This window comes from Microtus oregoni, unplaced genomic scaffold (assembly GCF_018167655.1).
Source record: "Microtus oregoni isolate MIOR12 unplaced genomic scaffold, Mior012 000042F_ref0000377, whole genome shotgun sequence".
Classification (NCBI taxonomy): Eukaryota; Metazoa; Chordata; class Mammalia; order Rodentia; family Cricetidae; genus Microtus; species Microtus oregoni.
Genome location: NW_024543209.1, coordinates 5,092,323 through 5,105,066, shown reverse-complemented (window position 1 = coordinate 5,105,066; position 12,744 = coordinate 5,092,323). Strand labels below are relative to the sequence as shown.

General features: G+C 48.2%; 1 protein-coding gene across 2 annotated transcripts in view; it reads right to left on the bottom strand.

Annotated features, from left to right (window-relative positions):
* Window positions 1-454: 454 nt before the first annotated feature.
* Window positions 455-12,744, bottom strand: part of Gfod1 (glucose-fructose oxidoreductase domain containing 1) — a 98,505-nt gene continuing 86,215 nt past the window's right edge. For both annotated transcript variants that reach the window (XM_041632659.1, XM_041632660.1), the window contains exon 2: window positions 455-6,638. In XM_041632659.1, the coding sequence (XP_041488593.1) occupies window positions 5,719-6,638 (920 nt within the window). In that variant the 3' untranslated portion in view covers window positions 455-5,718. The remainder of the gene's footprint in view (window positions 6,639-12,744) is intronic.

Below are 12,744 nucleotides of genomic sequence, written 5' to 3'. Positions count from 1 at the left end.
TGTCTATACTTCTGGAATACTGGGATTATAGGCATGTGTCACTAAACCAATTTCATGATATTGAATGAGAAAATTCTAAAATATGGTCCTCTGATGTAAAATCTGTGTTTTTATCTTCCCTGGTCTTCTCTCTCTCTCTCTCTCTCTCTCTCTCTCTCTCTCTCTCTCTCTCTCTCTCTCACACACACACACACACACACACACACACAGCTATGCATACATGCCCAAATCCTAGTCTCTATTTCAACAATTTCAGAATAATTTGAAGCAGATTGCTCCAGTACATATTCAATGATTCCCATACCTTTGTAGCTTCATGAATGCTAACAGAGCCTCACCCCCAAACCCCCATCTCAGATGTACCCCCTTTCTGCTTCAGAGCCCACACACTGAGCTGACCCCCAAGTCAAGAGCATCTGGGGTTAGAAAAACACGACCAGGCAGGAATCACCTCTTCTTTAAAGACTTTATTTGCCATGTTCATCCTTTTTCCCACCACCAATGCTCATCCCATCAAATCCATTCATGAACAGCTGAAAGCACTGTTGGCACAGCCCAGACAGCTGGCTGGCATGCCTACCCCAGGCCAGAGCATCGTACAGGCATCAGTGGGTACCATCGACTCAGGCCACCTCCATCTCCCTAAGGGTTTGCCTTGGAAACACTGAGCACTGTTGCATTTCCTCTCCTGTATCTTTTAAATACCTTTTAAAATTCTTTCTTTTTTTTCATTTAATAATAGAAAACAAAAAGTAAAACCTTCTATAATTTATAAGCTATCTTTTGCTATCTAACATTATATATAAAATATAGACTCTGTTTTACTTTATAACACACATCTTTTCCCTTTGATAAATAACTTTAAAATATCTAGTATACATGCCTTGACTTTTTATATATACGTTTGGTTTTTATACATATACATACATATATACTCACATTTGTAAAACAATAAATATACCCTTGACAGTGACAACCAAACCAATGCAATTTTGGTTTTAGAAAAAGGAAATGACATACTATAAAAGCACCAGGCAGCAAACAAAGCCATAATTGCTAGAAAGTTTTCCCTCCCCTAAACAAGGGGCAGGGCAGAATAAAGAGGCAGGGTAAGTCATGGGCTTTTGCTTCTTCGCCTGGGCTGTCACTCGGCACTACAAATAAGCCATTGCATTTCTTAGAAGCTATAGGGCTCATTGGACAGCCTAGCCCTTGTGGTGGCTGCAGGGGACAGCAGAGAGCTGAACAGGGCCCAGGAGACAACAGTGAAGTGGTGACTCCATGGCCGTGATGGCTTCCCTGCTCCACTGGCCCAGGCAAGCTTTGATCGCTGCACTAAGCATCAAGCATTTCATCTATAACGTTCTCTTTATCACTCTGTTCTCTGCTGGTGTAAACAAAAGGTTGCAGCAGATTTGAGAGTATTCAGTAGTGCAACATGTCAGTAGCCTGGAGGAGAGCCAGAGGCTTCGTTGGCTCTCTCAAGAACTCCAGCAAATAAGACCCTGATGCAGGGGAGAAAAGGCCAGTGGGGTCGGCTACCTTCTCTTTACTGATGCCGCCATTCACATCGCCAAGCTCCAAGGAGACCACCAACCTCTCACTTTTACAGAAGTACAAGGCGGCATTAACAGCTCTGCAGAGAAGTTCTGGAAGCCGAAGCTAAACTCAGAACGTGGCCCAGTGTGGGCCAGCAGAACATCATAAGTGCCGAAGACCCTGGAGCCACCCTGCAGACTCCTGAACTGGTCCCTTCTTCACCCCCTTCCCTTGCCCAAAGGAAACGAACAGGATGGTCTGGCAGGTGCTATTTTCTCCAGCTAGTTCCCCAGTGTCATCACCCTGACCTGTAACCTTCAGGGATTTGGTGGGCAAAGGAAATCACCAGTGGGTGGAACAAGAGTCATAGGCTAGTCAGGGTCAAGCTTCATATCCACAGCAGGCAATGGTGGCAGAGTGGGCCTCAAGTCCTCCTCCAGGAGTGCATCTGACTCTGTGTCCCCTAGCCTCCATAAAGGCGCAAATTTAGAGATGACCCTTCCGCTATAGTCACAAGGTTTTTGAATACTTTCAAGACACAGCTGAGGACGGGTGGCAGAGAGCGTGCCTAGTATTCACAAAGCCTTGGCTTCTGTCCCTAACACACACACAGTCTTGTAGCATGTTTGTAAAATACGGGCGTATCTGTCACAGCTCAGTGAATACTGTCCGGTGCTGGTCTGTGCTCTCACCCTGGCCTCTCTATACCAAGCCAGACTGTCGGGATGAGCCTCCCTTCCCTGTGTGTGGTAGCCCTGAAGGAGCAGTTCAGTCAGGAAGAAACTGAGGCTCGGGAAAATGGGCTTTTCAACCCTGAGTCTACCATGAAAGAAGGAGACAAGCTTGGCTATTACATTTCTCTCTGGGATTTCAAAGGAAGAACCTGACAGATGCCACCCTGATGTCCTCTCATGTGTATTGGGTTGACTTTCTCCTCAGGGCATCCTTAACAAAGTCTAGTTCCTCCAGTACCCACTGGGAAAAGAGACCAGATCAGAAACCTAATTTATAGGCACAAGTCAAGTTCAATAGCTTCAGTCACTGGACAAGACGAATAAGAGAGTGTTTGATGGAACGACGCACACAGCTTCAACCCAAGTCCCATATAAACCCCGAAGCCCTGCTTCCTGGGAAAAGACGTCTTCCTATGTTACACTCAGCCCCCCCCCAGCAACAAAACCCAAGGCCAGCTATCGTAGCCGACAATGCTTAGAAAGTTCCCAGTGCCCAGGGTGGCTGAGTCATTCACAATTAAAAATCAACATAGGAAATCCATCTTAAAAGAAGCTGAGTGACATTTCCACTTGGGAAGGGGAAGACCAACCAGCTGCTTCTGTTGGCAGCTGTAATTGTCAACCTGCTGGCAGGACATCACATTTGCATCCTGCTCAACAAGGAGAGTGCTGTGGATCTCAGACCACTTCTCTTACAGTTTCTCCTTGGGGTGGGAGCACGCCCCCTACAGGGCTTCATGAGAAATGCTTTTCCTGGCAAGAACAACAGAGGTACACATTGTGTTTGCTCACTCATGTGGCTTTGGGCATGTTACATCTTCGTATATACAGAGAGGGAGTGAGGCAGTACCCAATACTATTTTATAGATAATAAGATGATGCACCTACAATACTCTGCATTCGGTGGGAAGGCCAGGTGACGCTGTACCTTGAGTGTCACAGGACCTGACACTGGGGGATGTGCTGTCAAGGAGACAAAAGGAGCTTTGAAGGAACCCCAAGATGCAATTTTACCAATGAGGGGAGAAGTCTTAGAGGAACTGACAGTAGCCACAGAGGAGTTCTAGACTCCAAACTTTGCAGATAAACCTGGGGCATTCCCAAACCCTTACTTTAAAATCTCTGGGAGTCCAAACTTTCACATATATCAAGAAGGAAAAGGGGAAGTGAATGAAAAAGCCCCAAACAGCTTCCATTCCACCAAGCCTTTAAACCATGTAAAAGAAATTAGGAGTGCCTGGGTTGCTGCCAAGACTTAGATCAAAGTCTATTTGCAGAATGTTGTCAAAAGCTTGGGATTCCAGCCTCACATTGCTGCAGCCGATCAAGAATCTGCACGTGGGACCCCAAGGGCTGAAGGAACACTTCAGAAGCCCCTGAACCATCTGTTGTCGTTCTGACATTCAGAGAAGCCCCTGCCTGCCTCTCCCTCCTGTCTCTACCTCTACCCCATGCCTTCCAGTTTCAGTCCGCTTCCTCTTTCCCATGCTGCTTTCGAAGAACGCATATTCTTTCTGCAGCCCCTAGCCTCAAATGAGAGCTTTGGTTTTAGACCTGGCATGTTTATCACAGAGATCGGGGGCCTCTGGAGGGAAAGCCCGCAATATCATGGGTGAAGGAGAGAAACAAATTGAACTCTCAAGAACATCTACTTAGATAAATGACTTGGAGAAACGAACCCCATGGAGTCATCTACCATGCCCCGATTTTACCTTCAGTCACAGCTGTTCAGGATAGCTAAGGGGGGATTACTCCCTAGAGAGCAATTTATGAGAGAAAGAACCCCCCCCCAAAAAAAAGTCTATGATGTGGCCCTGTGCACAGACTCCCAGTTTCAGCTGACTGACTTTACCATATTGCAGGAGGGCTCCTAGCAAGGCAACACCCGCTAGAAACCTCCTTCCTGCTGGAAAATGACCGCCATTCCACTGGTGTGTGGCTTCCAGTATGGCGGTGCCCAGGAATTACCAGGGAGGAGCATTAGCTGTTCCGGGCAGACAACTTCCAAGGACTAGTCTATGTATCCAGCCTCAAAACTACCACACCGAGTGAACATTGGCGAGGTCAACCGAGAAAAAGAGAAGTCCCTGTTTTCAAACTGGATGTGATTGACCAGGCTCGAATTTTAAAGACTGTTTTAGTGATGTTTGAGGATAGCAAACATTTACAAGGGTGCATCTGTAGACTTGGTCTAAGCTAGTACTTGGCCATCTCTAGTTTCACACAGAGAGTAAAATGACAAAGGATCAGGAGAGGAAGTAAAAGATGCCCCCCCCCAATGTGAACCTTCTCCACCTATGTATACCCCCTCCTGGGGATCTCAAGCCCCCTTTAGAAACACTGAGAATATAATCCCTGTTGGCTTTTTTTTTCTTAATACCTAGTCAAGTTTCCAGCTATTGGAATCCTGAAAATCAAGGCCAAGGGTAAGGGAAAGAGCCCGACTCTTCTTAAGAGAAAAGGAGTCTATGGGCATGAAGCAAATGGCTTCCTATCTAAACTCACAAATGTCTAATGTCTTTCCTCCTAAATGTGTTTCTTCTGCTTGGCAGCTGGGCTTACAGCAACTCTGGGGCTGGGCTCGTGTTCCCTTCTTTTGGGGCGCTCATACTGCGACACCCAGGAATGTAGCTGTCCTGACCCAGGCAGGCAGCTACAGTCAAGCCTATGCTATGTGTGGCATTCTTAGCACTGCTTAGACAGCCTTGTGGCAGGACGGTTTGATTGCCACTCGTGCTGATTCCACCCCCTTCTGAAGTGGCTTCTTGAAGCCTGTCTGTCATCTGGGGTCACCTCAGGGGTACAGATTACCACTTATTTGCTCTCCATTACAGACGCCGCTTACCAAGTAAACAGCATTGGGCCAGTTAGGCCCTAATGCTTCCTAGGACACAAAGCAAGCAAGGAAGCTGAGCACTTTGCTACCAAGTACTTTTCCTTCATATCCTTAAAGAAAAACACACAGTGGCTTCCCCAGTGACAACTTTCTCACCAACCCCACCCACCTCCTCTACCTCCCTTCACCAAAAAAAAAAGCAAAACCAAAAAAACCCCTTTGAAGACATTTGATGAAGTGCCCTCTCCTGCCAGTGGGGGGCGCTGACAGAGCCTAGCTCCCACTGAGCTTATCAGATACACAGTCTTGGCTTGCAAAGATGGCCACGACTGATGAGGTAGGGCGGGGGCGGCCCCTCCTTGCTTCTCACAGTAATGGACTACAGAGGTGCTAGTTATACCCCCTTCCTTTCACACGTCTTCCTGAATACGAAATCTCGGGCTCACCACCACCTTTGATGGGGCCCTCTACCTAGGATGGGGACTACCTTCTTAAGTGCCGCGCATTCATGCTGCCCCTCCCACAATCCCCACCCACGGCTCCCCTCTCCACAGTGCATTTCCCCCTAACTGGCACCATGCAGCAGGTCGAGTCCACCAGGTCCCAGTGCTAACAGTAGAGGGACATCCTGCTTCTGCGCATGGCCTCGCTGATCAGGTAGGCGGGGCTCAGCTCTGGCTCCTCGGTCATGATGGCAATGTTCTGCCACTCTCCAGTCTGGCTGGACCTCTTGATGGTGTCTACCACGCAGAGAGCATACAGGCAGTCGTCGAAGGTGGCGGCCATGGTGAGAGGCCGACCGTCCCACGTGCGCCGGTCATCCTGATCCTGGAAAGCCTGGCGCACTGCCTGCATCATCTTCATGGTGCCCCGCAGGTAGGGCGAGGGGATGTCGCTGAATGCCTTCTCGGGCAGCAGGGAGTTGCTCACGGATGTAGTGTCCTGCAACAGCAGCTCCTGCTCCGGGGCGCTATTGCGCTGCCCGTAGAGGTCGGTGCCCACTGCCAAGAGCCTCCCTGCAGAGCCCACCACGGTTACGTCCTGCTTGAACTCTCCAGGAACGTTGAAGTTCAGGGTAACTGTGCAGCAGACTCCACCCTCCAGGACCATCTGGAAGGTGCAGAAGTCATCGCTGGTGATCTGACGGATACCCTTGATGTGGTCCGTCTGCTTTACAAAGGTCTTGAGCAGCCCATGGACTTTAACTGCCTTCTGGCCAGTGAGGAAGGTAAGCAGGTCGATGATGTAGGTGCCCACCGAGTGCAGGCCGCCACCGCCCATCAGGTCATCGCAGCTCCAGTTGTACTTCTTGCCCAGCAGGCTCCCGCTGTGCACCTGCACCTCACACACCAGCAGCTCGCCCACATAGCCCTCCTCGATCAGCTGCTTCATGCGGACGAAGGCTGGCAGGAAGCGCAGCACGTTGCCCATGATGCTCATGAGCTTGGGGTAGTAGTGGGCTGCTGACATCATGCGAAAGGCGTCCAGCGGCGTCGCGGTGCGGTCACAAATGACATTCTTGCCTATGCCTGAGGAGAGCAAAAAACGGTAGATCAGTATGCTGTAGAGGAGAGAGCCACCCCAGGGGAGTAGAGCCCTGTGTCTGTTTTCACACTCTTTCCTAACATATAAAAGTAATTCATCCTATGGCCTAGCATGTGCAAGGTCCTGGGTTCGATCACCAGCACCACACACACAGATCCATCCTACATATTTCAATGTTACTTGAATTCTTACCATTAAGCTATTAACATTGATCTAAAGAGTAATGCTTAATATACTATATCGCCTGCCTGCATTTAAAAATATACTGAATTTCTAAATACGTAAAATACCTTATTTGATGGTTTTACAAATGTGTAAAGAATAAGAAATGTTTATTTGCAGCTGGGCGATGGTGGCGCACACCTTTACCCAGCACTTGGGAGGCAGAGGCAGGTGGGTCTGCTAGTTTAAGGCCAGCTTGGTCTACAGAGAAAGACCTGGGGCAGCCAGGACTGCACAGAGAAACCCTGCCTCAAAAAAAAAAATTCATTGCTTACAAACTGCTTTTGAAATCTTTAGTTACACAGTATCTTTTTCTGTGTAAAATACATTTCACTAAAATTATCTCATAGGTAAAAGTTATTAAGTTTATATATTACATGAAGTTTTAATAAAACTATGTTGTTAAAAAAAAAATAGCCTTTTCTAGAGAGGAAAGAGAATAACGGTATAGAACCAGGGTATGTAAGTTCAGGTCCTAGACAGAGAAGGCGAGTCCCAACATGAGGATGCGCTTCCTTTGGAGGAGAGAAGGCTGACATTGGGGTTCACGCTGTAGCCCAAGCCTGGCCTGGACACAGCAACCTTCCTGCTTCGGCCCCCAGGTCTGAGATACCAGGCACGAGCCTCCAGACTCAACCAAACGTGTCTTAATGATACTCTGAAAGCTTTGTGGCTGTTCCTCCCCCACCCCACCCAGGATTCTATTCAGAGTTTAATTTGCATTCTGTTGGAATGGTTGGACTTGGTCACTGGCAATGCTTAGTTGAATATTTTTCTCATGCCATCAAGAGCCCGGCATTCATTTCACTTTAGGGGTGGGTAGTACCTGCTTCCTCTTCCATCCCTATCTGTCTCTGGATGGTCTTATTGCTTTCAGCCAGTAGAGCTTGGCCAAGTAAGAATGGGCATCCTACTATGTCAGTAGTGGTGTGTAACTTATAGGGCACGGCACGATGCCTCTTGGAGCCCTTTAGAGACTAAATGCTCCTGGGTCTGGAGCAGAAACAGATCAAAGGAAGAGAGAACCACAGAGACTGACACGGGGTTTATTCTGCAGAAGCCAGGAGCCTGAGAGGAGGAAAAACTCTGCTGGACCTGGAGAAATGGCAACCGGAGTGTAAGCACACAGACCTGCTAACCAGCCAGGTAAGATGTAGAGGGAGCTACCTAGCCGATGCATGGCCTGATGTATGTAGACCCTCCGCTGGAGATGTGGTCACTCAAGCTGCAGAAGAGAGAGGGATCCCAGGGCAAGGGGACTCTGATGAATCATAAGCCCCAAACTCACTTGTCCAGACTATGGGTCGGACAAAATCTTTGAACTCATTAAACAAGCTGAGTTTGTGGCAGCCCTGTAATTATAGATGCCTGAATATGGGGTTTCCAGGACCAGGGGTCCTCTCATTTCCCCACTGGACAAGTTAGCCAAACAGAAGTGATTGGCACAAGGGGGGAAAAAAACCACACAACAGATAGCCATGGTTGTAGTGTGAATTCTAATTGGTTTTAATAATAAAACCCAGAGTCAGATATTAGGGGGATAAAACTGAAAGATAGAGAAGCAGAGCAGCCAGCTGCTAGAGTTCTTTTTACCTCTACCAAATCCTCAGACGGAAGAGGGCGAGATTCTGTCTCCCTGAATCCTCAGATTGAATGCCATGAGCTCCTGTTTCTCCTGCCTTATATTCCTCTCTTTGTCTAACCCTATCCCTTCCTGTCTCCACCTCCTTAGTGCTGGGATCAAAGGAGAGTGACTCTCCAGTACTGGGATTAAGGGTGTGAGCCACCACCACCTGGCTCTGTTTCTCTTTTAGACTGAATCTTGTGTAGCCCATGGTGGCCTTGAACTCACAGAGATCTATCTGCCTCTGCCTTAGGATTAAAGTGTGTGCCACCACTGACTGGCCTCTATAGCTAACTAGTGGCTAGCTCCACACTCTTAAATTTAGGCAAGTTTTATTTGTTAGATCACAAACAAAATACATGATCTTCCACACGCACACCGAGTTGTAGCCCTCAGTGCCAGCATTAAGCATAGAGTGCCTGACTCTGCTTGCCAGTTCCATCTGGCAGTTTGGCTGTTCCTTCTCTGAGGATGGAGGCTCCGGCAGTGGGATGAGGTAATGATGGCTTACATCACCAGCTGCCATCTCCATATATCACACAGTGTTCTGACAACAGGTTAGTGTTGCCAAGGACAGATGTGCATGTAAACAGATTATCCCTACGATGATGGTGACAAATACTGCCAACATCTGTATTACTCCTATGGAGCATGGGTTCTGGCAGATGCCAGACCCTACCGCAAGTTCCCCTGAATCAAACCATCTCTCTTGCACGTGTGAATGACACTTTTGGAAATGTTTTCTAGTATGAAAACAAAACCAATCCACTTCACCACATATACCCCAAATGAGCCATGAAAGGGCAGCTGTGTAGATGAAAGGATCCCGAGGAGTGTTCTGGAAAACGGAGGATGAATATACACAGAATAATACCCCATCCCCAAATCTGTAGATAGATCCTCATGGGTACAGCATCCCTCCCATTGGGCTATTGCTGCATGCCGTGGGTTCCCACATCCAGTAAGATCCTCAAGGATATAAACTTGATGTTGTCCATGGTATGGTCATAGCCAGAGTGTCCTGCACGCATCATACCCAGCCCTTGGCCTTCAGTCTGTGACAGCCGTGCTTTGCAGATGGGGTTTTGGTAACACCTTTGTATAGTCTATCCTTGAACATTGTAAGCAACTTCTAGAAATCAAAGAAAAAAAATCCAAAACACAAACAGTTGCTGCTCCAAAGGTGCTTTGTACATTTTATTTATAGAGCAAAAGCCTGGGAACTGCATAGGTGACCAAGAATGGATAAGGAAACTGGACTGCAGCCTTCCAACAGAATAGCGAGCACCCACAAAGACTGTTCAAGGACACACAAGATGACTGCGAGGCAGCGGTGTGTGAACAGGCTGCATTCAAAGTGCTATGACGCCATCGCCCTTGAAGGAGACAGAAGCATGCATTGGCAGGGAACCCTCACAGTGGTTTACTCTTAACTCTGGTCACTAGAGTTTTGCAGTCTAGGGGCTGAATGAGGTCTTGACACAATCATCGTGGGTGCTCTCTCACTGAGCTGAAGTACTTCCAATTTTATCTGTTCTTTTTTGCCTGCAATGATCAGAGGGGAAAAATGCCCCTTTTTTTGGTTTTGTTTTCTACTCTTGAAGGGGACAGAGAGACTCTACTCAGAGTTATGGGAAAGAACCCTTATCTCTTGGACTCCTTGAATTTGCTAAGTTTCAGAGGCTCAGGCTCTGCGCATGCTCCCCCCCCCCCCCCCCCCCCCCGCTGTTAGACTCTTTTTGCATGTGGTGCTGGGGGGTGAAATACAAGGTCTCGTGGCATGCTAGGAAAGACCTCTGCCAGCAATCCAATGCCCTACCTCCCTTCATTTTTTTTTTGAGGCAGGGTTTGGCTAGGTTACCCAGGCAGAACTTTAATAGCCCCGTTAGCCCACTGAGCTGGAAACTGTGATCCTCCTGCCTCAACTTCTCAAGTAGCTGGGATGAGAGAGCTGCATCACCAGAGACAAAGCTGTTTTGGACTCACCATATGCAGTCAGACTGTGCCTTCTCTAAGGAAAAAATGGGAGCGCCATTGCCACCACCCCATATCCTTGTGGCAGTATACGCATAAGGTGTAATAGCACACCTCATAGCGAATGCATCTTCCCTCAAGGGCAGAGGACCCCGACCCTGGGAACTTCCAACAATCTCCCAGAATATTCACACGGCGGTGAACTCAACAAAGGCCCTTGGAACACATGGATTCCATCTCTCTGCACACACAGGAAGGGCAAAGCGGATGAAAGGCAAAAGAAGTGGCCAAGAAAGAGGCATTTGTGGTTTTGCAAACCCCAAACATTTTGCAAACACTGGGAGAACTCCATCAACGTCCTCTGGTGTTCCCAGCAATGGGATCAGGCAGGCATTCTGCATGCCCACTGCAGCTGAGACCAATACTAGCCACCCCGTGACTTCACCCCAGAGGCTGGGGACTGTTCTCACAGCTCCAAACTCAGCTGGCTCACTGAGAGACCTGTCCCCATGCCCAGAAATAAGTAGCTTGGGATACTGCCACTTCTGTCCATGTGGTTCTGTGTGACCAAGAGTTAGTGGTAGAGAAGACATCTTGGTCTTCTGGGGAAGGCTTCTTAACTGTCCTTTTCATGGGCTTCTGCCCTTTGTAGAATGGTGCAGACCTTAAGACAGGTCTTTGGAGACCTCTGTATCTAACCTAACTTCATTTATAGGACTGGAACCCCCACCAACAAATAAAGTGAGAGCTACATGATCATTAAGGAGAAAAATAGGAACCTCCCCCTGTAGGCATGGGGCTGAAACTGGGACCCTAATGGATGGTAAACAAACTCTTGGCAGGAGGTACGGTGGGGGGGGGGGGGAGGAGCTTTTCATCAAAAGCAGAAGCTTGATGCCCTCCTAAGGTCCCTCACAGTTTCTTCCAGCCCGCTGAGTGTGTTTCCTGTCACTGGGCTAAATGCCCATGGCCTTCACAAGGAATCGACGCTACAGATGGAAGACGTTTCCAACTGTACGATCTGTAAAGCCATCTGTAAACAGCTGTTTCCCTCATCTCCTTCACACTCAGAATCTCCAAGTTGTGACTGAGTTCTGACTCAGGTCTTGACCACCAAAAGACCAGTGTTGAAATACGGAGCAGCGGGCTGTGTCCCGCCACCCGGCTAGCTTTACCCGAAATAATTACACGGAAACTGTATTCTTTTAAACACTGCCTAAACCATTAGTTTCAGTTTCTTATTGGCTAGCTTTTACATATTGATCTAACCCATTTCTATTAATCTGTGTAGCCCACGAGCTGGCTTACCAGGAATGATCTTAACCTGCGTCTGTCTGGAGTGGGATAATCATGGCGACTCCCTGACTCAGCTTCTTTCTCCCAGCATTCCGTTCTGTTTACTCCGCCTACCTAAGGGTTGGCCTATCAAATGGGTCTAGGCAGTTTCTTTATTAATAAGAAATCACTCCCACATCAGACCAGAACTTCTGTGGGTCATCCTCCATGCAAATAGTGCCTACACAGCCTGGGAACCTAGGCGAGGAGTTTCCCATGGACACTCTGGGAAGAGACACCTACATTCTGAGCTCCTGGGGAGCAGGCAGAGGGTGGTGGCCACCCAGGAACCAGAGTCATCCAGGCAAAAGCAGCCGGGATCTTCAAAGTACCCCAACCCCACAACTACTGCCACTGGCATAGTTCCAGCTACGCACCCCCTTATCTAATCGGGTGGCACCTTCAAGACCAATGCCAGGTTCCCAAGCTTCTTCCTGGTCATCCCACTTGTACTGATGGTCACTTATGATCTGGAAGTCCCAAGCAACTGTTTCAGCAGACTGGTAAAACCCCCAAAAGACATTCCACCACATGGGGTTTCCTCCCCTTGTCAGAGGATATAGAGAAGTTATTTCTGCAGCTAACTCCTTACCCTAACTTATTATACCCTGACTCTTGACCTTTTCTGCAGGAAACACCTTATCCTAACTTATAGCTGGACCTCCAACACTCCCAGACCCTGGGACCAACAAGTGAGGAAGATGGACAAGAACCCCCAATCCATTCAGTAGAGGAAAGAGGAAACCAACGAGGCAATGAGTGATTACAGGATGCAGGCCATCCAAGAGATGAGCAAGCGATGCAGTACAGCATGAAAGAGGGGCTGTCCAGCTGTTTTGGGCAAGTGAGAAAGCTCTCTGTTCAAGAGGTAACATTTTATCTGGGTTCTGAAGCTTGTGTAGGAGTTTGCCTATTTGACCTTAAGATGATGTCCC